Source organism: Telmatherina bonti (assembly GCF_933228915.1).
Source record: "Telmatherina bonti genome assembly, chromosome: 17".
Lineage (NCBI taxonomy): Eukaryota > Metazoa > Chordata > Actinopteri > Atheriniformes > Telmatherinidae > Telmatherina > Telmatherina bonti.
Window position 1 is genome coordinate 8,493,214 of NC_136615.1, and position 26,574 is coordinate 8,519,787.

At 41.1% G+C, this 26,574-nt stretch overlaps 1 protein-coding gene across 1 annotated transcript in view; it reads left to right on the forward strand.

Annotated features, from left to right (window-relative positions):
• Positions 1-7,123: 7,123 nt before the first annotated feature.
• The window catches only part of slc4a5b (solute carrier family 4 member 5b), a gene marked incomplete at both ends in the record, with an annotated part of 50,604 nt that continues 31,153 nt past the window's right edge, over positions 7,124-26,574 (forward strand). The window contains 7 exons of the mRNA XM_079256993.1: positions 7,124-7,187; positions 9,612-9,830; positions 19,617-19,746; positions 20,022-20,182; positions 21,799-21,951; positions 22,148-22,255; positions 23,020-23,075. Coding sequence (XP_079113119.1) covers positions 7,124-7,187; positions 9,612-9,830; positions 19,617-19,746; positions 20,022-20,182; positions 21,799-21,951; positions 22,148-22,255; positions 23,020-23,075 — 891 coding nt within the window. The remainder of the gene's footprint in view (positions 7,188-9,611; positions 9,831-19,616; positions 19,747-20,021; positions 20,183-21,798; positions 21,952-22,147; positions 22,256-23,019; positions 23,076-26,574) is intronic.

Consider the following 26,574-nt stretch of genomic DNA (forward strand, 5'->3'; position numbering starts at 1 on the left):
TGGGCACCAGGTGTGTGCTTGCCTGCACTGGGTGGCTGCCTAGGGGAGCCTGGTCTTCCTGGGCCTTGGGGAGGCTCTGCCTTGGGGGAGTGGGTTGCTTTTCAGCCTCTGTCTGCCTCTGAGGGGCTGGCACCTGGTTGCCATCCTGTGCCATCCTGTGCCACCTGGGGCCTGCGCTTCATGGCTGCGGTCCCCCTCTACTGCCTTTTGGGTGGATATGTAGTCCCTCTGTGGTGGTGGGCTGGGATATGTGGGGTGGCTGCCGGTCTTCCAGGTCCCGTAGGCCCCCTTGTCTGCCTCTGATATTTGTGGGGGCCTGTTAACACTTATATCGTCACAAATCACATTCATTCCTGATATTTTGCTCCACATTTACTAACCTGCTGCCGATCCAGCCATTGTCTCGTCCAATGGGTCTAATCACCAGCTACAGCTTATGTTTCGCTTATTGTGTGGACAAAGTTTTTTCTTGAAACATTTTTTCCTCCATTTACAGTTGTGTTCATATGTATTCATCCCCTTTCATTAAAGAAAAGGCTGAATTTACAACAGTCACTCAAATAACTGGAGACTTAAAAAAGGAACAATAACTAAAAATGTGCAAAAATATCATTTAGTAATATAAGACACTGTTTTTTCATTTAATTGAGTTGAAGAAAGAAAAAAAAAAACAAACAAACAAATGTGTCCTGGACAAATTAGAGACTTTTCTGTTGAACAGTGGGACAAAATACCTGTCAACAGGTGCAGAAGTCTGACTGAGAGGAACAGAAAACACCTGACTGGAGCGGAAACATTAAAGGATTGTTCTACTAAATATTACTTTATGAGTGATGTAATATGTAATAAATTATCTTATTTGTTTGCTTTTTAAAAAATATTTCTATTGAACCAGAATTGGAAAATAATGTAATGATTTTCATAAAATTCTTATTTATTATTACTTTAGTCAATTTCAGCTGATTTTACAGGCAGCTGTTTTTTTCATTCTTTAATGAAAGGGTATGAATGAGGTGCTACAAACATAATGATCATGCTAAAAACATCCTGGTGACAAGCTGTGTGAAACAACAGATGTAGATGACATTGTGGTACATTTGCCACATGTACACCTATTAACAGGGACATAAAAGGCGAGTATAAAATGTTATTTTTACCAGGTATTTTATTTAACAGATAGAATGTCCTGATGCTGCTACAGGTTGAAATGTTTATAAGTCACTTTAAAGTTTTAGGTCCTTCTGGGCCTTCCTTCAGACTGTTTCCAAACTGTTTTTTAAAGTAACATTACCCTGGCGAAGCTGGACTTTTATACATGTGGTGGCCACAGAGGTGGCATGACTTTATCAGATCGGCCATGTCTGACCACAGTGACTTATGTTACAACACATTTATTCTCATTTTCATGCTGTAGCTACTTTAAAATCTATTAGCAGCCCTACTAGCCTCCTGTTTGGATGCTGTATCACGTAGCTGTCTCATGTAGCAGTATCATGTAGCACCAGCTTTGATTATTTTCAGCTACAATGACAAAATCTTGATTAACTAAGTAGACATGAAGTCCCTAAATATACTCTCTGAAAACTAAATATCACATGGTTTTCCCACATAACATGGTTTTCCAGCCTTTGACTGCATTGGGACTTGAACGTAGCTTCATGCTAACATCAGGTTAATAGCCTTACATGACATCAGTAGTTGTGCTTGAACAGGAACAACATATCTTGTCAAGAAATGCACCAAAATATCCAGATTTTAAATGGTGACAAGTTAGGAAACTTCTTTGAAATTTACTTCAAACTGGTGCAGTGTTACTGGTGATCCATGCTGGTCTGGAAAGACCTGCCAATCATGCCAGATGGTACCTGGGGTGACCAATCAGACTGGCAACCTGTCCAGCTCCACCATTGTAACGTTGTCCTCAGTAACATCAATGATTTTCTCATTATAGAGGAGTGAGGAAAATGTGAATGGCTGCCCAACAATTTATTGATTTAACTCTACATGCTGTAACTGTTCCTCCACTAACACACACATACATCTGCATTACATCCAAACTCGATACTCAGACCGAGAGTGCCGTGACACACAACGGTCGCAGCATTTTGCTCTATCAGTTTCATTCAGAAGAGAAAAGATAGTCCACATTTTCTGTTTTATATCCAGCAGCATATTCAGAAGAAACCTGCAGACTTCTCAGCTTCTTCACATCAGGTAAGACACAAACCACAACACCACTTGTTGAGCATGTCATCTGAAGACAAAAAAAACCTGTTTAATAGTTAAAAATGTTGTTTTTGCTCTGGATTTGGAATTATTCTTTGTAGTTTTCTGCTAAAATTTAAATGTGCTCAAAGAAAATGTTTGAGTTTGTACTTTCTAAAAACAATTTACTGCATCTCTGACTGGTTTTTTTTTGTCTCCACATGAATAAAAAATGCATTATAATATCGATATAAAAGCAAACATTAGGAAGACAGTTACATCCTCATTGTGAGCTGTACTATTTGAGTTTCTCTTGATAGTTTGTGAGTTTCTGTTACACTGCATTGTGTGTGGTACCTGCCTGCTTAGATTTTTTTCACTTTGTATCAGATGAATATACCAGTGTGCAGCTTTAGTGTTACCTGAGACAGCCATGAGTGACTGACAGCTGCTGATAAAGAGAATAAGCCTGAAATCAACAAATCTGAAATGTTTGAAAAAACAAAATATTTGAAGCATCTTGCGCCTCTAAAATTCCCCTCATGTGTCATCCACCAGTGCATTTCCCAGGTGTAAGGTTGTTAGAATACACCTGGTTTTAAGTTTAGATCATTTAAAAATCATACACTGTTGTACAAAGGTTGAATCTTCTTAAAAAGTCGCCTAATCATTCCATAACTCCAAGCTTTGATGGAAATTTGTTGCAAACTTCAGCAGACAAAAACCACAAAAAGTTGCATGTTCGCTGATGTTTATTTATGCTGCTGCTTATCATCTCAGTGAATAAAAACCTCTTGAAACATTCTTTATTTGTAAATGAATCAGTGTAAACATTATTGGATCTTCTGATGGCATGTTTATACGCCTTTTCCATTAGTATCAGCTTGTCTCAACTTAACTCGCCTTAACTCGGTTTGTAGGGTTTTCCACTCGGCTGTTGGAGGTTCTAAGCGAGCTGAGTCGGGTTGTGTGTGATGTCGCCAGACTACATGCCGCTATTAGTCAGGGGCGCAGCCAATCAGAGGTCAGGGTGTGACATCACTGGAAGAGCGACTACAACTCATAAAAAAATTTAAAAAAATTTCCTTTACGTGACGACAAAAGTCTGTTCCATGGTCCAACACTGAGGTGGAGACATTTGTTTGCTTGGTTGCTGAGGACAGGATACAGAGGGAACTAGATGGAGCGACACGAAATGAAAAAATCTATCAAGAGCTTTCAAACTCAAGTTTTCAGCAGTGTCGAGAGAAGCTAAAAAAGCTCAGAAGTGACTATCGGCAGGTCAAGGACCACAATGGTCGGAGTGGATCAAACAGACGAGACTGGAAGTAGTTCCAACAGATGGATAAGATTAATGGTCAACAACCGGCGAGCCACAGACCAAGTAGCAGATTGCCTCTAGGTCCTGTGTTGTTATAGAGCTTGTCGTGCACAACACTGATGTCAGAGTGATTTCACACAAACCCGCCCCCTTTAGACCTGGTACTAAACTGTAATGGAAAAGAAACAGGACCAAGTTGAGACGAGTTAAGCTGAGACAAGCTGATACTAATGGAAAAGAGGCATTAGATGGTTTCTTGACAGGCCAGTTGCCACCCTCTTTAAAGAAATGTTCAATCTGCTATGCAGGTTGTATGCAGTCTAGAAATGTCAGTTTGTTGCAGTTGTGTAACTTCGATGACAAGCATGTATGAATGAATGAATAAAAATCATGATGCCACCTGTTGCCTGGGTGTGTGGGCACAGCTTGGCTCGGATGGAGCATAGCCTGTAAGCATGACCTGCAAGCATGATCTGCAAGCATGTTCTGCAAGCATGTTCTGTAAGCATGACCTGCAAGCATGTTCTGCAATCATGACCTGCAAGCATGTTCTGCAAGCATGTTCTGCAATCATGACCTGCAAGCATGTTCTGCAAGCATGTTCTGCAAGCATGACCTGCAAGCATGTTCTGCAAGCATGATCTGCAAGCATGTTCTGCAAGCATGATCTGCATGCATGATCTGCAAGCATGTTCTGCAAGCATGACCTGCAAGCATGTTCTGCAATCATGTTCTGCAATCATGACCTGCAAGCATGTTCTGTAAGCATGTTCTGTAAGCATGACCTGCAAGCATGTTCTGCAAGCATGTTCTGCAATCATGACCTGCAAGCATGTTCTGCAAGCATGTTCTGCAATCATGACCTGCAAGCATGTTCTGCAAGCATGTTCTGCAAGCATGTTCTGCAAGCATGACCTGCAAGCATGTTCTGCAAGCATGATCTGCAAGCATGTTCTGCAATCATGATCTGCATGCATGATCTGCAAGCATGTTCTGCAAGCATGACCTGCAAGCATGATCTGCAATCATGTTCTGCAATCATGACCTGCAAGCATGTTCTGTAAGCATGACCTGCAAGCATGTTCTGCAAGCATGTTCTGCAAGCACGATCTGCAAGCATGATCTGCAAGCATGTTCTGCAAGCATGTTCTGCAAGCATGTTCTGTAAGCATGACCTGCATGCATATTCTGCAAGCATGACCTGCAAGCATGTTCTGCAAGCATGTTCTGCAAGTATGTTCTGCAAGCATGTTCTGCAAACATGATCTGTAAGCATGTTCTGCAAGCATGTTCTGCAAGAATGTTCTATAATCATGTTCTGCAAGCACGTTCTGCAAGCATGCTCTGTAAGCATGTCCTATAAGCATGTTCTGCAAGAATGTCCTGCAAGCATGTTCTGCAAGCATGATCTGCAAGCATGTTCTGCAATCATGTTCTGGAAGCATGTTCTGCAAGCATGTTCTGCAAGCATGACCACAGCTCACTCGTTCCTTTCCAGAAAGGTTTGGGCAGAAATGATAAACTAACCAAATAAAATGAAAAAGTTGTGATTGTAGTAAAATGTGACCTTGTGCAGCCTGCATGAAGCAGAACGATGCCATCCATGTTGCAGCTTGCAGACTTCTCCAGAGCTTATCAGCCTCCAGCAAGCTGAGGGTTAGCACTGGCAAATGATTTGTTTGGCTTGTTGGTGTGGGGAAAAAGCTCTTTTTTGTGTGTAAAAATGGCATTTTTGAGTTGTATTTTCTGAAAATTACTCTACTTTCCCCCCCTTGACCAAATGTTGCCTCCCTATATGGCTCTAAAAATGACACCAATATGCTGAAGGTGGCCAGCAGCCACTACATTTATTTTCATATGATCTTAACAGAGAGGCTTTAATGAAAGATATTTATAACTTATACTTAGAAGTTCTATTTAAATACTCTGTTATAATTTGTTTTTGTCATTTTTGTACATGTATAATTTACTTTCTGGGGTTTATATAGTATTTTTTTCATATAATTTTGATTTATGAACATTTATGGCAGCAATTGTCTGAAATTCTTATTATTGTTCGGAAGAATGGTGTCCTGGATGTTTGTGCTCTGGAGTTGTCACTGAAAAAAGACTATAATGCATTTTATTTCCCCTTTTTACATCTTCGAGTGATAAAATTCTGCTTTTAGGATTCAGATTCAGTTGAACATTATTGGTCATTTAGGTGTCAGTAACCGTCATGTATGTATTACATGAAAAACAAAACAGACTTCTGGATGCTTTGGTTGTATTTCAGCTTTATTTTAACATTTATAAATATAATTAGAATAAAATAAAATGTCCTTTCTGTGTTCAGGCTGCAGAGATTAGTGGAATATAAACATAATATGACTGTGTTGACCTGACAGACTTGATAATCCTGAACATTATGAACTGAAAAATGTCTATGTGCTAAGAATGCTACTTATTACACTCTCTGTGTGTGTATGTGTGTGCGTGGCTGTGCACATGAGTGTGTGCATGACTGCACTCATGTGACTGTCCTTCACAGTCACTGATCAGGCTTCAGGAACTAGTGAACAATCAGAAATGACATGTATTGATCAGCCTAGAAACCTCCCCCACACCAGCTTTAGAGAGAGACGCCTACGTCACGAGTGGACAAGAACACTCATGGATCGGGTCACCATGAACTGATGACACCAAAAACTGAAACAGAGAAACTCTGATTTCATTTGTTTTCATTTGCTGAACAGTTAAACTAAAAGTATAATCTCAGATTTCTGATGTTCCGTCGAACAATAACAGTCATCAAAATACCACTTTTTATTGAAATAATTATTAATTCAGAATGGTAACGAACGACTGTGTTAATAGTTTATGCTTTTTAAATAAAAATAAAAAAAAATCATCAGCCTACTTTTATGGTTTGCAGCAGCCCATAAAAGTTGGGCTGGAAGCAGCATCCATGAACAAGCGAAGGTTTTTTTATTTTAAAATTTTTTTATTTTAGAACGAATGTATGAAAGAAGATAAGAAAAGAACAAATATATGTACTTACCTGTACATTTGTATGTATTACACACACTTATACATACACTTACTCAGGAGAAAAATAATAATATTCATAATATTAATATTTTTAATAATAACATTAAAAATAATTCCTCATCAATTCAATAATTAAATAAATTAAGTGAAGAAAAGGAGTTTGAAAATAAGGAGAGGGAAGAAGGTTGGCCAAATATGGGAGAAAATCATTGAAGTTTTAAAAAACAATGTTTCTCACAGGAAGACTGGAAGAGATTTGCAGATTTCTCCCTCCTCAGAGCAGATTTTTAAACCAGTCTGGAGGAATTTCAGAGTGGGAGCAGGTAGTGGGATTTCCAAACTGTCTCCTCTGGTTTCCATGTTCTGAGCCACCGTGCGGTCCTGAGGGGCCGTTGGGGGGTTTTCCATTGAGTTTTCCTCTCGTCATGGATTGAACTGTTGAGGTTGCAGTGACATATGTGTTGCCATGGGAACCTGCAGGTCATGTGAGTTACTGTAGGGCCAGCAGGAATCCTGACCAGAGTAGGAATCATCTCATCCTCCATGTTTCTGCACGTCTCTTCCAGGATGGACCACCATGACTGGCAGCAGGGGAGGAACAGAGGTCACAGGCACTACAACGATGACGATGGTGAGGATAAAAAAAATCCCCGGGTTCGCCGTTTGGTTTTGCATTCAGAAATGTTTCCATGTTTGGAAAACTGACATATACACCTCATATGAAGGGAACAATGTTTATTTTTAGTTTGTCACAATAGATTTATGTCAGCCGATGTGTTGAGGCATTTATCCATCAACCAGTCGATAAAAGGGCGTGTCCTGTCCCTTTAAAAAGGTTGTGTTATGCTCTTTGTGGATGATTATCCACTGCAAAGTCATAAAGTCAATATCGAAGAGAATAATCATCTCTCACTGCCCTTAGCTGTCTCAAACTTCAGTTATTTGATGTTTGTTTTTTTTACATAAATCCTGTCCAGTGGCTAATTTGGCACCAGAATAAATAACTGCTTAGATTTGTCCGTCCACCAGTCAATTGACTGACCAGGACAGACGGAGGTTTAGGTACCTGTGTACCTAAACATACGTAATGCAGATAGTAGCACCGTGTAAAACTAAAGTTCAGTCTGGGCTGCTTTCATTAAAGAGATTATTATAATTATGTACAGTAACAAAACCCACTTAAAATGCTCAACATTGGCTGTTTGCTCAGTTCTGGAAGGTACAGCTGAGTACAAAGCAGGGAAGTAGGGCTGTGACGACATGCTTTTGTCCCGATTCGATTACGATTTGTTGGGTGCCGATTTGATTTAAATAACAATTCTCACAATTCTTTGATATCGCTGATTTTTGTAGATTAAAAACAAAAAATATGTCTAAAACTTTTTTTTGCTTGTCATTTTACTTGATTTGAATGAGCAAAAAACAACACAGTAGCCAGACCATCATTCTGCTGCTATAATGTCCAAGAAGACAGGTGAAAAGATCAATAAAATCAATAAAAATGAACAAAATTTTACAATGGATTATTTTTGTTTATTTGGGGAAAAAAAATTTTTTTTTTAACAAAAAATCAATTTTAAAATTGTGAAGCAAAAAAAATCCAGATTTTTGGATTTTTCAATTCAATTTTCCCACTCCTACAGGGAAGCATCGACAACTAACATTACGTCAGGCACTGTTTCAGTCAGGAGGAGTTTGGGAAGAGTTGGGATGTGAAGCAGCTTGATGAGGATGCAACAAGCAGCAGGAGTTAATACGTACAAAAAAGAAGCAAATTGATGAAATAATGTTGTAGGATGAGACTGAGCAGCTGACATGCAGCACATGGGAGGAGCTTTATTACACAGCTTGCTTTAGCTTTAAGCATTTACACAGGATTCATGCTCTTTCTGGCAAATATTAACAACTTATTGAGCCTTTCATCACACATCTAATACAAAATTATAGCACAGTGAAGTAATGGTTTAATGCAATGCTTAATTTCTAAACTTAAAACGGTACGCTCCAGACTGATTCACTGAGATATGTACATTCCTAGCGCCCATGCTTAATAACTTTATTTTCCTTCCCTGGTACATCACATTATAGCTGTGTTTTGCTTTATGAAACCACGTCAAAGGCCAGTGTCTGAATATCAACACTGTTTTGAACAAGCACATTGCCTGATTAGGGACAGAAACACAGCAGCACATTATTGGAGGAAGTGTGGACAAGAAAGACGGAAAGTGACAGATGAGAAAAGAGTCAACATCAGACTGACTTTTACCTGCTGGAGAGATCTCAGAGAAGAGACTGGATGAAAGGTGAAACATATGGGCTATTTTGTAACGTAGCGTCATAAAAGTAGGGTCAGTGCACATCATTGTGGATGATTTTATGTCAGACGAATAGCACATGTAAAGCTTGTTACATAATGTAAAAATACACAGAAGTTTGTTCTTGTTATCAAGATGGTAAAAACAAGAAAAAGTTTGTTTTTGCTCAGTTATTTTATACTTCATTACAAGCCTAGTCTGCAATAAGGTGCTGATTAGTGAGAAGTGGTGTCCGTGTCTTTATCTACAACATACAAGTGTCTTGGTTATGTGCATGCGGGGATGTCTTTATGCTGCATGTGTTAGATATTTGTACTTTCTCACCACTTCATCTGGCTATTCTTTCAACCTATTCGTTCAACCTTGTTCAATCTTACTACTTTCAGTTTCATGCTGTTTCAAATGATGACGCCCACTTAAAAATTTCCAACCAATCACTAACTTGCTTTCTGATGTCGAGTAAGCAAAACATTCTGCTTGTCTGATGTGTGGAAAACAAGACACAAAAATTTCTAACACAGCTCTAAAAGACGCCGTTTTGTAACTGCGGTCTCAACAGCGTTACTTCTTACGGAGTATAACGGCCTAAAGGCCAGAAAAATATGATTTGAAGCAGTCTGTCCAAAACCAGTTTCATTATTACCGTGATCGATTTTTTTTTTTTATTGTCATTTCCTTTTTATTGAGGTTTTGGTTTTTTTGGCTGAATTTCCCCACAAAATCCTGTCCTTCTCTTTCAGATGCCCAGCCATTCTACATCGGCGTTCCAGTTTCCCACAGGCGGAAAAGGCGCCGACGTCAGTCCCGTGCCAGCGACCCTGACCGTGACTTTCGACACATGCACTATGACCACCATCCACACTACGAACATGCGCCGCGAGGATACTACGAGGATAGAGAGGAGCACTATAAAGATGATGAAAGCAGCACAGGGTGTCAAGAACCCGCCGATCCCTCAGGTTAGAAACTGGACCTCAGCTTCACCAACAGGACTATTTAAAGATAAAGTCCAGTTCTTCATAATCATTATTAAATTCAATCATATTATTGTTCATTGTTTCTATAATATAATTTCATGCTCTTTGCGAAGGAAAATATTGCATCGACGCTTCTTTAAATCAGTCCTCGTCCTGAGCGGGGACCAGCAGGCAGGAAATGCAATAAGAAGGTTCTGTAGAGAACATCTCTGTTCCCAGCTATTATTGAAATAATAGCAACGGTGAATGCTCATTTATTGAACTATGATGAATGATTGAAATAAAATTGCACAAGTATAAGTAATTGGAAAAAAAAAAAAAGAAGCACAACTGACATTTTTTCCTAATAGCCCCACATCAGGATTGAACCCATGAACTTTTGTATTGAAGCACACTGACTTCCTCACTACACCACTAGCACGCTTAGTTATGACTTGGAAAAAGCGTTCATGTTTTTTCCACTTTTGATGGGAACGCCTTTTTTTTTCCCTTCCAGCAGGGTGTAATTAGCAGGATTGCAAAAACATGTGCGAGGTTCAACTAAACTCCAGTGAAGACATGAAAGACTTTGTTCAATGTGAAAAACTTTTTTAGCGTGTTTGAGGTTTATCAAAGTCTTGAAATGTTGCAGGGAGCATTGTTGGAACAAATCCTTCATATTTGTGACATTTGCAAATAGATTCCTTTGCTCCTTGAAGTGTGCAGCTGAGACCAATAGTTCACATTGTGCAGCCTGCAGAACTGCATGCCATCACACAAGCAACAGCCAACAAATGACAGCGGAGCTATATGTTAAATGCTGCATTTGAACCTGTGCCTTGGATGTGTACCTGTGTACTGGTGCACAAAATGGACCAATCGCTGAGCTGACTTCTATATATCTAAAAAATGATAAAGATTAGAAATGACAAAAGTCGTAGCACACTTCTCCTGAACGACATGCAGGGTTTAAGATGTGAATGGTTGAAATGACTAGAACAGTGTAGGAGGAGTAGCACGGCAAAGTTTGGCGGAATAATAAAAATGGCTGAACAGAATCTCAATAGGACATTCACATTAATAAGAATTTACAGGAATCAGCATTGAGATTAACTAAGATGCTAAACATATTGGCACCTTTGGTGGATGAAGTGATTTAGTGCAGACCAGTGTGTGTAGTGAAGAGAAAAATAAAGCATCCATGGACGTCTGGGGTTGGTGACTACAGATGTGTATCCTGATGGTCAGTTCCACTGGTTTAATCCCAAAATACCAGTTTAGAGCTGAATGGTGAGGAGATGCAGCAGTACCATGTCCATACAGCCAACAGTCGTATGGAGATGGTTCTGTAGAGAACATCTCTGTTCCCATTCAGTGAGAGGCCTCCAAGTTCAGACAACATCTTTAACTGTTTCTGCTGCACATTTATTTGGATAATAACAAGTTTTATAAATCTTTCCCCAAGAATTCCTGACTTCTCTAAGACTTTGTCACTGTAGTGAGAGGCGCGTGACCTGATCGGACGTTTGTTAGGCAGATAATCCATAGATCTTGCATTAACAGTGTGTGAAGAGGCATGCATGTATGTGCTGAATATTTTGCAGCATGGTTACTGTTCCCAAGGGGCTATGAAGTCCGAAGCCTGTAAGCTGATTAGAGCTGAGGAACTCCAAGCTGTGTGCGCGTGTGTGTGAGTACTGTATGTGCGTGCTATTTGATGTGACTGTGAGTGGTCTTTTTTTGTGGCAGGCTTTGTGTTTTTGTCCATTCCACTCAGGATTGTTTTACAAATGTTTACAGCAAAGACCTGAGCTGGATAGTTTGAGGCACAGATGCAGGACTGTTTAGGAGTTCAGAGTCAGCAGGTTGAAGATGTTCTTGCTTTTCTACAGTGTGAGCTCGAGTGTGTGTGCATGGGAGGAGAGTACTCGACGGCCCTGTGGTGTGTGTCAGCCCTCTTAAAGCCTCTGGCTCTTTGCTACGTTGGAGATTTTAGTGGATTTCTAGCTCAGAGACCTTCTCTTAGCGAATGAAAGGTGCAGTAACCTTTCTAACTGGTACAACATGAGAACGGAGTAATCCCTGAAGAAGGAGAGAAACAAGCTGAGAGAAAGCATGGGAGAAGGTGTGAAAGTAAATCACTTCTGTCCACTCATGGTGGCGACTGAAGAGGTGTGAGCTGAGGACTCTCAACTTTAATAAGAGGACAAGAAACAAGAGGCCTCCTCGCTCCAAAGCAAACCTGACGACGGCCTTTTTCTGGTCATTTTTGGATGTAATTTTGTCAGAGGATCCAGCGAACATGCAGAGCACTGAGGTGCCTTTTCCCTCCATAACGGCCTCTCGCTGGACCTTACCTGGCTCACAAATAGGTAAAGATGGCTGTGATGAAAATGGAAAAGGAAAGTAGAAGTTACTGTGGTTAATATTTTGTTGTTTTGTTATTTTTTTGTGATCTGATGTAGAATTTTTTAAAGAATGTAGACAGCAATAACAGTATTTACTTACTATTTTCATATGTCTTACATTTGAGCATTTATTAATGTTAAAACAGAAATTACACCAAGTAATTCATCCACACTTTGAAAATATTTGTAGTAATTTAGGAATAAAAGATATAAAGTCCTTTAATGTTTGGATTAATTAAGGTTCCCACTGTGGTGATGGTTGATGGGTGATGGACCCAAATGCAGATAAACATCCAAACAGCGAGATTTTCTCATCTAATCAGCAAACTAACAGGCTGAATGCAGGCTGATGATGAAATCCTAAAGCAGGTTAAGCCGTTAGAAAACAGGAAAAAACTGAAATATTAGACACAATCAGGCAGAGGAGACACGACTGGAGAGAATGTATCTGGTGAGGAGGGGTTGCAGACAGGCGTGTGTTGCAGACAGGCGTGTGTTACAGACAGGCGTGTGTTGCAGACAGACGTGTGTTACAGACAGACGTGTGTTACAGACAGGCGTGTGTTACAGACAGACGTGTGTTACAGACAGGCGTGTGTTACAGACAGGCGTGTGTTACAGACAGGCGTGTGTTGCAGACAGACGTGTGTTACAGACAGAAGTGTGTTACAGACAGGCGTGTGTTACAGACAGACGTGTGTTACAGACAGGCGTGTGTTACAGACAGGCGTGTGTTACAGACAGGCGTGTGTTGCAGACAGACGTGTGTTACAGACAGGCGTGTGTTACAGACAGACGTGTGTTACAGACAGGCGTGTGTTACAGACAGGCGTGTGTTACAGACAGGCGTGTGTTGCAGACAGGCGTGTGTTGCAGACAGGCGTGTGTTACAGACAGGCGTGTGTTACAGACAGGCGTGTGTTACAGACAGACGTGTGTTACAGACAGAAGTGTGTTACAGACAGACGTGTGTTACAGACAGGCGTGTGTTACAGACAGACGTGTGTTACAGACAGACGTGTGTTACAGACAGGCGTGTGTTACAGACAGGCGTGTGTTACAGACAGGCGTGTGTTACAGACAGGCGTGTGTTACAGACAGACGTGTGTTACAGACAGGCGTGTGTTACAGACAGACGTGTGTTACAGACAGGCGTGTGTTCAGACAGGCGTGTGTTACAGACAGGCGTGTGTTACAGACAGGCGTGTGTTGCAGACAGGCGTGTGTTACAGACAGATGTGTGTTACAGACAGGCGTGTGTTACAGACAGGCGTGTGTTGCAGACAGGCGTGTGTTACAGACAGGCGTGTGTTACAGACAGGCGTGTGTTGCAGACAGGCGTGTGTTGCAGACAGGCGTGTGTTACAGACAGGCGTGTGTTACAGACAGACGTGTGTTGCAGACAGGCGTGTGTTACAGACAGACGTGTGTTACAGACAGGCGTGTGTTACAGACAGGCGTGTGTTACAGACAGGCGTGTGTTGCAGACAGGCGTGTGTTGCAGACAGGTGTGTGTTACAGACAGGCGTGTGTTACAGACAGACGTGTGTTACAGACAGGCGTGTGTTACAGACAGACGTGTGTTACAGACAGGCGTGTGTTACAGACAGACGTGTGTTACAGACAGGCGTGTGTTACAGACAGACGTGTGTTACAGACAGACGTGTGTTACAGACAGGCGTGTGTTACAGACAGACGTGTGTTACAGACAGGCGTGTGTTACAGACAGGCGTGTGTTACAGACAGACGTGTGTTACAGACAGGCGTGTGTTACAGACAGACGTGTGTTACAGACAGACGTGTGTTACAGACAGACGTGTGTTGCAGACAGGCGTGTGTTGCAGACAGGCGTGTGTTACAGACAGACGTGTGTTACAGACAGACGTGTGTTACAGACAGACGTGTGTTACAGACAGGCGTGTGTTACAGACAGACGTGTGTTACAGACAGGCGTGTGTTACAGACAGACGTGTGTTACAGACAGACGTGTGTTACAGACAGGCGTGTGTTACAGACAGGCGTGTGTTACAGACAGGCGTGTGTTACAGACAGACGTGTGTTACAGACAGACGTGTGTTACAGACAGGCGTGTGTTACAGACAGGCGTGTGTTACAGACAGGCGTGTGTTGCAGACAGGCGTGTGTTACAGACAGATGTGTGTTACAGACAGGCGTGTGTTACAGACAGGCGTGTGTTGCAGACAGGCGTGTGTTACAGACAGGCGTGTGTTACAGACAGGCGTGTGTTACAGACAGGCGTGTGTTACAGACAGGCGTGTGTTGCAGACAGGCGTGTGTTACAGACAGGCGTGTGTTACAGACAGGCGTGTGTTACAGACAGGCGTGTGTTACAGACAGGCGTGTGTTACAGACAGGCGTGTGTTGCAGACAGGCGTGTGTTACAGACAGGCGTGTGTTACAGACAGACGTGTGTTACAGACAGGCGTGTGTTACAGACAGGCGTGTGTTACAGACAGACGTGTGTTACAGACAGGCGTGTGTTACAGACAGACGTGTGTTACAGACAGGCGTGTGTTACAGACAGGCGTGTGTTACAGACAGACGTGTGTTACAGACAGGCGTGTGTTACAGACAGACGTGTGTTACAGACAGGCGTGTGTTACAGACAGGCGTGTGTTACAGACAGACGTGTGTTACAGACAGGCGTGTGTTACAGACAGACGTGTGTTACAGACAGACGTGTGTTACAGACAGACGTGTGTTGCAGACAGGCGTGTGTTGCAGACAGGCGTGTGTTACAGACAGGCGTGTGTTGCAGACAGACGTGTGTTACAGACAGACGTGTGTTACAGACAGGCGTGTGTTACAGACAGACGTGTGTTACAGACAGGCGTGTGTTACAGACAGGCGTGTGTTACAGACAGGCGTGTGTTACAGACAGACGTGTGTTACAGACAGACGTGTGTTACAGACAGACGTGTGTTACAGACAGGCGTGTGTTACAGACAGACGTGTGTTACAGACAGACGTGTGTTACAGACAGGCGTGTGTTACAGACAGGCGTGTGTTACAGACAGGCGTGTGTTACAGACAGACGTGTGTTACAGACAGACGTGTGTTACAGACAGGCGTGTGTTACAGACAGACGTGTGTTACAGACAGACGTGTGTTACAGACAGGCGTGTGTTACAGACAGACGTGTGTTACAGACAGACGTGTGTTACAGACAGACGTGTGTTACAGACAGGCGTGTGTTACAGACAGGCGTGTGTTACAGACAGACGTGTGTTACAGACAGGCGTGTGTTGCAGACAGGCGTGTGTTACAGACAGGCGTGTGTTACAGACAGGCGTGTGTTACAGACAGACGTGTGTTACAGACAGGCGTGTGTTACAGACAGGCGTGTGTTACAGACAGACGTGTGTTACAGACAGGCGTGTGTTACAGACAGACGTGTGTTACAGACAGGTCAACAGATCAGATGCCGTAATCAGAACTCAAAACTGATGTGAAGCAAAACAGAAAGCACATTTTAATTCAGTTTATATTCTGAAGGCTTTAGTTTAAAATCCATGTTTACTTTTGGTGTCCTTACTGCTTGTTTGGGTTTAGGAAAACATCATAACTTACCTGAAAACAGATGGTCTCTCACCATGTCCATGAGACGAAACAAATGACAGATATTTACCTGCATTACTGAACAGTTAAATTAAATAGACTGAATGAAATTTGTGGAAATAGACTAAACATTTTCTCTGTCATAATCCAGTTGTTTGGCCCATTACTGACATGAGTTTGAACAGATGTGTCACACACAACTAGTCCCCCCACTCTGATGGTGTTATATCTTTGTTTATATTCAGATTGCCTCATGATGCCAGTAAACTACACGCAGCATAGATGCACCTCACACAACATATTAAATATATTCACGTTGGTGCACACATCATTGCTAATTGCAGCATTTAACAAGCCATAGAGTCCAGCTGAGGAGGAGGAAGGTTGGATGTAGTGGCGTATCTGAGACATTTTCCCTGGGCTGGTATAAACAAGACAAGCGTTAGTGTAGTGTAGATATCCCTGTTACAATCTTCAGATGGATTATTGATAACTTTGGCTGGAAATAGTGTGAGAAATACAAATATTCTTAGTAGTCTTGAACTTTGAAAAATTAGTAATTCGTACCATAAATTCAGCAAGTCCTTTATCTCACAGAGGGAAGTAGAAAGGCTTTCAACATGTTGCTGAGTAAACACACAGAAAGACCAAAGATCAGACAGTCAACAAGTGCAGCTATAGTTGCTGTTGGAATCCACCAAATGATGTGCTGCTCTGTTTAACGGGGGGTTAGCCACCAAACCCTACAGTTCCACTACCCCACTCCCATGTCCACCCAATACAAGGTTGGCTACATTTAACATATTGGAGCCAACGTTGGCTCTGATCAACTCAACTTTATTTAAACATCATTTTGTTAAATGCAAAGGAACAACTGTTTTTACAGCGCAAAAAGGAAGATGTAAGGGGCACAATGGTTAAAGCTGAGATAAAAAAAACAGTAAAACAAGCTAGAAGCACTCAGACCTCTACTAAGCCATGATGCTGCTCACTTCAGACATACACCAAAATACCCACTATGTTTCCAACCTCATGCCAACACTCATCTATATTTATGCTATTATCACGATGTATGTGCATCTTCAGGATGGATATCACGTCATATTTAGAATCCTTGACCCTGGAATGAAAGCCTTAAACACAAAGACAAAGTAAATGGCTTCAATACTATTGAATTTCCTGAAGAAATTTGTGTTTTTTTCCATAGACCGTGTATGAAAGATGGACGGAGCCTCCGGCGGTTAAAAGTGAAGCCTATTCAGAAGTGCATAAAACTGCAGTTCCCCCTTCATCCACTAGGGGCTGAAAAACAGAGCGAATCCCAAGTTATGTGCAAAAGGAATGTGTCATGTGCAAGTTGCACATAATGATGAATTACAATACAGACGGTTATAAAAGCAAGAAGACAAGGGTTTATTCTACTTCCCATGTTGACGAGTTTGACAAGCCACCCATCAGAATTGCAGTGGCCAATAAATGGATTTAACATGGTGCAGTATCGGAGGACTGACTCATTTTAGCTTCTTTTTTCTGTCCCTGAAGTTGCAGCTTGGTATGGTGTAACATGCATTTGAAGGAATGTGCACGTTTTTCCCCACTGGCCCAAAAATGACCCATAACTTTGCAAACATAATACAGTCTGATCTCCCTCTGTGGGATTACGTTGGCAGCTCAGAGATCAGACATGAATAGCATAACAGCATGAGCATGAGACAAACATGAGCTCCGATGGGACCTGACTTGATGGACTGATGGAAACAGCAGCCCATCAGTGGAACAATGTACTAGAATTACACATCTCACTATAATTAACAATCATGACATAATTTTTCCACTTACATGGAAGAGTTACACTATTATGGTTACAGTCACATGAGGATTAATAAGAATGTGATTGAGTTCATTTCTCTGTTTTTCTTCCCCGTTAGCTTTTTTCTTACATTGAGGAGCAAACTGATAATAACCGGCGACATAAACATCCCGGCATTGATCAACACACATACATCCACACATAAATGGTGGGATGTAAAGTGAGGTGTGCCTCCAGGCCTGGGATGTTAATGGAGATTGATCTGGGCAGAGCAAACTTACAACAAGAGGTGTCAACTGATAGATTATGCATGGCGACCAGACAGGCATTAGGTGAACTGGCTCTTGTTTGCTTGTTAAAGATGACTAATGGGGATTGTTTAAATTAGACATGTTGTTAATGCTTCACAAAGAGGGGTAAAAACACCAGTGGAAGACATTCTCTGTCAGAATATACTAAAGAAAACAACATTTAACAGAAGAATGTAAACTGTTTTTAGCCTGCTGCAACATCTGACAACACCAAACACAAAATGCAACTAATCATACTAGTATGATTCACTGATCACCAGATACAAGATGCACAAGAGAGAGGCTGAAGGTACTGCTGTCCCCACAATTTCCATGAATTCGAGAGATTTCTTCATGAACTGTAAACAGAAATAGACACAAGCTACCAAGTCAAAGGTCTCGATCAGTCCTCAGTTCTCTGTTTTGCATCCAAGCGGCACACATTTTTGTAATCTTTAGAAGTTGTCTTGAGGAATAGTTCTGCAGATGTTTTTCTTTGGACATTGGCTGCTGTTTCATAGACATAGAAGTCTCCTAATAGAAGGGACGAACCAGTGATGTGTCAACACACAACCTCAGGACTTGCTGACAGCCTACAGAAAAGCTGATTCCCAAAGAGAAATGAGCTGAAAAGGTGGTCTGATGAGAGGAATCTCGCCTAAAAACAGTCTGAAACAGGAACAAATCCAACAAAAGTCATTCCATGTACCTGGGAGATACAGTTGGACCTTTAGCTGTTCCATCCACAGCTGGCTGAAGGCTCATCAGGAATGGTTAGCTGTAGCTCAGGAGGAAAGGCTTTCAATTGGAGGGTTGAGAGATCAATTCCAGGCTTCCAGACTTCCCCAAACTATGTGCCAAAGTGTCCTTGGGCAAGACACTGAACCCCAAGTTGCCCCCCCAATGTGCCTATCGGGGTACGAGTGTGTAAGTCGCTTTGGATAAAAGTAAATGACTGTAGAATAGAACAGAATAGAATAGAAATGGTCTCCATGGAAACGTGGCTGTCAAGAAGCCATTTTGAAGGAAGGGAAACTGGGAGAAAAGGGTGACTTATGCCACATGACACAGAAGCTGGACTAAAAATCGGTGGCAACAGCTCTGATGGAGGACTGAATCCTCACCTTAACCTCAGTGAAACAGGGTGGGATCATCTCGACAGAGAACTGAACAAAAAGCAGCAAACATCCAAAGAAGAGAGAAAGAACACCAAGAAATCTGGAGAACTGCAAAGTGCATCTGTTCCTGTTTCATTAGCGATATTTAAAGTAATGTATGTTCAGTTTTCCAGTGTCACTCTCCAGCTCCACCCCGCTGTCTAGATATGGTCTCTTCTGGCTCTAGAACTACACATATTGTGACACTTCTTATAAAAAGTCTTTGGGCTGAAACAAATAAGCAGACCAGCCAACATTTCTAACCATGAAGCCACAAGCAACCCATATGAGCAGAGCAAAAACCTCTAAGCTTGACATTAATGTGGTCCAAGTCAGTTAGCCCACCTTAGTTCTGGTTTTACTAAACTGTTTACTGGTTGGTAGAAACTTAAAAGTTGACCTAAAATGTTTTTTTATGCTTTCTTACCAAATAAAATGAGTCATTTAATCAATCATCCTGTTGGTTTTATAGCACAAGCATCCCACCATAGTTGCTTTTTTGCTCCAAGGGTTTATAAAAGTCTTAAACGGAGTCTGTCTTCCAGTTTCTCCTGCCGCCGATCGACTACGCCAAATACTGGGTGATGATGATGGCACCCCAACACCCACACTGTTCACGGAGATGGACACGCTACAGCATGAGGGGGATGAATTAGAGTGGAAAGAGTCTGCGAGGTATAAACACACACACATACACACCTTCAGGAGTGTTTGTGCTTTCATTAGTTCAGGATTTGGGGTCACTTTTGATAGGATTTAAAGGTTGACGGTTGTATTTTGAGACTTCAGTAGCAGGACTTTAACACCACATGTGACTGAAGCAGTGGAAGTTATGCAACAGTTTCCTGTTGATTTCTCCTCTCAGGCTGAGACAAGTCAATAATTCTGTCTGTCTTTCAGTGGTCAGACAACAGAACTGCATTCCCTGAGCTTTTTTTCCTCCTGTGTAGGTGGGTGAAGTTTGAGGAGAAAGTGGAGGAGGGAGGCGAAAGGTGGAGCAAGCCTCATGTTTCCACACTGACCCTGCACAGCCTGTTCGAGCTCAGGACCTGCCTACAAACAGGAAGTATTCTGCTCGACCTGGAAGGCTACTCACTGCCTCAGATTGTGGGTCAGTCACACTAAAAATTAAAAACTAAGCATAACCATGCACGGTGCACATGGAGCCGCATCAGCATTTCTCTTGAAAATACCACTGGTAGCGCCAAACAACATCCCAACTTTTACAGGAGTCTCATTCTTTAAACTTTTTTACACATCAAATGTGGAGACTTAAAAACGTTTTTGGCCTAAAATATTTATGTTATGAGGCTTGTTGAATAGAAGATTAAATTATTTTTAATTATGTAATCATAATCTGTACTGGTGTTTTTCAACCACTGTGCCGTGGCCCACTATTGTGCCGTGAGAGATTATCAGGAGTGTCCTGACCAATTTACCCAAATTGATCTAAAAAGCAGCGTGTTCATTCAAACATACCCTGGTGAAAGGTAATAAAATTCCTTTTTCTTGTGTTTATCTTATTTCTATTCGAGAGGCTTTGGCTAAATGGACTTAATATTATTAATGTGGACTTTAAAAAAAAAAAAAGCATTTTGGTTTGTGGTGTGCCTTGTGATTTTTTTTTTAGTGAAAAAAGTGTGCCTTGCCTTAAAAAAGGTTGAAAAAACACTGATCTATACTGTGCAAAATATGTACATTTCTTTATTTGTCTTTATCATGCCTTATAAACTCTATTTCCCTTTCTGTTGGCTAAAAGTTTAAAACAAATGAGAAATGACACAAGACTATTTGCACACATTAGCAAACTAAAGCCATACTTTAAAAAACTAAACTGAGCTTTTTGTCAATTATTTCTTGAATAGTACCAGTTGATGTTGGTTGTAATATACATTGCTGGAAAGCTTGATAACATAATTGTAAAGATCAAACATGTAAAATGAACAACACCTTTAAACATTTGGGCCGTGCCATTAAATAATGCTAAAATCACCAGTAATATTCTCCTGTTGGGATTCACTCTCATTTGGAGATTTGGAGAAGTCTCCATCCGTGCTTTCCACAAAATGTTTAGGGAGTCACATTAGCTTTGGTTTGTGGCCGATTAGCTTCAGCTAGCCACATTTAGCTTGTACTAAACAGCAAACTGCAACGTTCTGCAGCTCATCAGGCCCTTACTGCCAGTGTTCTGAATAAACGCTGCTAAAAGATGTGGAAAAGTTCATCAGCTTTTGCACAACAGGCAAAGAGCTAGTTTAGAACTCTGCTAACACTGAGGCAAACAGAGTGGGTTTTACATCCACACTGCTCTTTTGTCAGACTCCAACCAGACTATTCTTTGCTGATGTGGACTCGTGTCTTTCCTCTGGACCGACTGGCCTCCTTAGACACAGTTTTCCCCTTCTTACTTCCTTTAGCCATGACAAACTTTAGCTGGAAGATGAAGAAAAAAATAGCACAAAGCGGATTCCTCTGTGTTTATAGAGTGGAGGCCATAAAGCAAGGCCTCCAGGTCACATGATCCCACGACAGATACTGACTGCATACTGACCCCAAAAATCATCCGTTATTACTCACATCAGGCTGCTGTTTGGGTTGGAAGTTACATGGTTTTCCTTTAAAATGTGTGTGATTCCAATATGAAAAAAGTGGTAAATACACATCAATACATTCATGATTTATCAGATGTCAAGCTGCCTTGTTGATGGATGCAAATTCTTACTCCAGAGGAGATTGTGGATCGGCACATAACGGATGGCCTAGTTTCTCCGGATCTGAAGGAGAAGATCATTTTTGTGTTGCTCAGGAAGCATCGTCACCAGACGAAGAAGCCAATCCACCGCTCTCTGGCAGACATGGGAAAGTCCAACACGTCCTCCAGTGAGTGTACCTGCTGTGTGTTTGCATCTTCATTTACCAATCAGCAGAGTCTAACTGAGTGTCTGATTACTGTACATCCTAATGCTTCCTCTGTTTTCTGCCATGTTGATCGCCACCTGTTTCACCTTTCCTCGTAAAATCACCTCTTCTGTGCTCATTGTCTTCACATCTGCTGCTGCTGCTGCTGCTCTGTCAGACCGTAGTCCTCAGATTAATCTGAGTCGTAGTACTAGTACAGCTTCTGGGATCCACCGCTCCACAGAAGACCTACGCTCTCGGCAGTCAAGCAGCCTTGGGCGCCTTAGTGAGTCTCAACACACCACACACACACACATTAACACCATCTATGTATGTACATAGCACACATAAAGTTAAATACGGAATCAAAAATAAGAATATGGTTTCACATGCACACAGATTTCCACAGGAAGACACTTCTTGAGTAGTATTTTGGTGCTTTTGGATCACTCAGTACTTGCAGTCAGGTTTGAATCTCTCAGATTTCACTTTCTTAACCCAACAGCTTTTCTGCATCTGAAATGAGCTGAGCTAACGTCCAGCCACTGCATGATTTCAAGGCTTGAGATTGCTTTATGTGTGCGTGTGTGTGTGTCTATCTATATTTTCATCATGATTATATAATGTGCTGGGCATACTGTGTGTTTACTTAAGAGATTTTTGGTCCTATTGTGTGCACCTTTGCTGATTTCTTTTGTGGACCCATCTGGGTGAAGGGGATTATTGGAGGATTTTGTCTGGATTTCTTCTCTGTGTGGTATGTTCTTGTTCACTCTCATGTTTGGTTCTATTTGCTACCAAATCTGCTCAAGAAAAAAAGAGACGTGAGCCATTAGGGTTTAATCCTCCACAGAAACAGGTGGCCATGGTGAAATTCTCACCTGCACTCTCTGCTGCTGCAATAACACCAATAACACAAAATGAACTTTTCTTTCAGCTGCTTCCTTATGTAAATAACCACAAAGCTGGTCTTTGCATTCTTTTAATGTAAACCAGCACGTTCTGAGTTGCATTTCCAGTGCCAGAAATAAATATGTGCTTCGTTTACAGATCCTGCTCAGAGCCGAAGCATGAATGATATTTCTGATACACCCAGCTCTGACCAGGTACTTTTTCTTTTACATTATTTTGTGGTTGTGTAGCCATATGCTTATTTGTGTACTTTATCTGTGTTCAGTCTAGTCATATTAGAAGGTTCAAATAATAAAATGGACTTTGGACTAAAGTTTTTAAACATTTAATATACTCAGTTTCTGTGTTTACATGGGAGTTTTACTTCCTCTTTAGTTCTGAATAAACTGATACAAAATGACAATGGAAACACATAATTCCTGATGCAAAAGTCTATTCAGAATTAACCTTAATTCTAAACTAAGTGGCTGGTTTATTTGCATTTTAATTCTTCTGTCATTTAAAACTTTATTCTGCTCTAAGTTCATTCGTTCTGAGCATGCTTGTTACCCTGTCTCTCCCCGATGATGCGCGTTGTTTTGCCTCCCGTCTTCGGTAGTCTATCTTCCTTTTCCCTCTCAGTTGCTGAAATTTAAGTAGTATGCCCGTGTTAAAGTGGTACTTCAAAATTATAATCAAACTGTGACAAAACTGGAACTTATTATGTAGTTTTTATTTAAGTTACGACTGAAAAGAGGAGAAGCAGGGAGCCAACTTTGTTTATTTCAGGTATACGTCATACGTCACGTGCTCCCTCTGTCCAATCAGAACCCTTCCCAGCCCGCCGCTCTAAAGAGGAATTAAGTAAGGACGTGTTTTTTGTAAACCTCCATTCCGAATTAATTTTTCCAAATAAACTCGAAGGAGAACACGTTAATTCCGAATTATTTGATTTGAATGATTAATCCAGAATTAAAAAAACATCATGTAACTATAGTCAAAAGATCTTCAAAGACACTAAAACTGAGTTTAGTTGGTGCAAATTATGATGAATTTCTAATAACATGCTCTCTTAAATTCTAAAAAATCTTCTTTTCTATGGGGCAATTCTGACTTATTTTACAACTAATAACATTCCTTAGCATAAACTTAAGGGAACTGGACAGAGTACAGAGCCCTGTGGAACTCCTGGACTAACTGGTGTGTGCAAGTGTCATTGTTTACAAAAACAAATTCTGACAAATATCTGATGAATATGACCTAAAACAACATACTGTGGTTCCTTTATATAAGCGCTACTGAACATTGGATTGAATTGAATGAGGGGTCTGTGACAATGGCTAACATCCAGCTTGCATCCTGCCTCTACTCTGAGCTCTCTCCAACCAGTGAAAGTCAGTTTAATGTTGACCTTTGTCTTATGTGTTGTTCTGTTTCCATCTGTCTTCCTTTTCGTGTTATAATGTCCACCTGCATCTCTGTGATGTATCAGCCACGATGCGCGTTCAAAACATCCAGTGTGTTGATATCCAGTTGCTAGCGTGAAACGTTGTGCATAAAGCAGAAATTGTCCCTGAAGTAAAAGTTGTGAAGATTGGTTTCTTGAGATGTTGCTGGGCAACGATGGTGCCAGGAATGAACAGAATAAACACTTTTGTGCCATCAAAATGAGTCAGAAACACTAAAATATTTTTAAAGTTATAAAGTTCTGTAGTTAAAATAGGCAGATGTGGCGCCCTCTAATGATGACTGATTCTTCTCTCTTTTCTGAGCTCTTTCCATTCAGCCAGGAAAATTCAGTCGAAGGTTAACTCTTGCTCCATAACTGTTGGTGTGTTTGTTTTGAGTCGGAGGTCAGAAGTCTGATCTGGGAAGTAGTGTAAGATAGGATGATGAATAAATATTGTATTGATCCAGAAGGAAATGTGGTAGAAATGGGTGAAATCACTGCAGTTATTGAGTATTCCCTGACTTTTGGAGTTGGATATTTGACTTGCATTTCTTTGCTAAATCAACCACTTTCAAAACAGCCAGTGAGTTGATATCCAGTTGCTGGCAAGTGATGCAGTGCAGAAAACCACAGCTGTCATGTGATTCTCTGGCCTTGAATGCAAAGCTGTTGAGAGTCTCAGCCTCAGGACAGTGTGCTCAGAAGAGTTTCCTAACAAATGTTTTGATGGAGTTGGAGGTATGAAGGTTCATATAGTAAAGTTATAAACCCAACATGTTGAACCCTTAAAATTTCAAAACGCTGCAAACAATGATTTCAAAAGGAAAGGCTTCCATTATGATTATGTGATGCTTGGATTTAAAAACAAACCCACTTGGTTACTCATAGGCCTGTTGCAATACGCAATAAGTCAATTAATCGCACGATAAGAAAAAATGCGTGCAATAAGTTTGCCGGATGCAGTAAGGATGCAGTTTCACTTGTCTTTCTTTTGAGCATGAGTGCTGCATTTGTTTTAAGATCATATTAACTGAACATTGCAATACAACAAGCTTCTATCTGCATTTAAAACACAATCATCAACTGCAGTTTTCCCAGCTGGATAAAAAAAAACCTCAACAAACAGGCTAGCTCCATCTTCCCGACAGTCCACGATCAGCGGGGAGTTTAAAGACAGATTAAATACAAACAGGACGGTGCAACATGGCGTGCACTCAGACAGCGTGGTTGGTAAAGCGATGCTGCCCTTTAATATTGTTAAAAAGGCGACATTTTGAAAAATGTTGCAAACATTTCACAGCCAGTATGAATTGTTTCCACAACTTTACAATGATATGAAAAATGAAATACTGAAGGCGATCAAAGACATTCAATTTTACCATTCCACCTCTGGTCAAGGCCAAACATCTCCCCTTACATGAGCTGACCATAGACTATGTAACTGTGTTAGATGGTGTTTAAACACCACATGTTCCAGATAACCACACCAAAACCCCAGGAGAAATCCTGCTCTGTTTTAGAAGACTGGGGACTGGATGAGCATAAATTAGTCTCAAAATGTAAACAATAATCGTTTTGTTCAATATTATCGTCTATCACGATAATTTCTGAGACAATTAATTGCATGGCAAAATTTGTTACAGGTCTAGCTACTCATTAATTCAGGGGTCTCCAGCTTCAGTCCTCGTGAGCTACCATCCTGCAGGTTTTAGTGTTTCCCTGCTGCAACACACCTGACCCAAATCAATGGCTCATTAACAGGCTGGTAAAAGAATATGACAGCAAGTTGTTGGAGAACATTTTCATTTGAATCAAGTGTGTTGTACAAGGGAAGCAGTAAAACCTGCAGGATAGTAGCTCATGAAGAGCCATGCATTAATTTTCCTTGTATGTCTGAGATTAACTGCGGAAAAAGAAAAGATCCGTCACTGCAACGGATAATTTAGAATTATTCATGTGATAATTATAGCAATCCCAAAGTCATCAAAGTATATCAGCTATCTGTGTGAAGCAGATTCCTGCTTGTGAGCATGTTTAAAGCTCACAAATGCTGTAGTCATATAAGCTGGTCCAGTTTTTAGCCAGCAGAAGAAAATAGCTTAGTCTGACTATTTTCAGCAGCAAGTTAATGCATGGAAGTATTTGGGTCAGCAGGGCGCCGCATGTGGGACTGAATCAAAACAAAATGCAGCGTTTGTTTTCATGGTAATGAGAAAACCGACTGCATCAATGTGAGCTGTCGATGTGTTGGCACTCATTGTGGG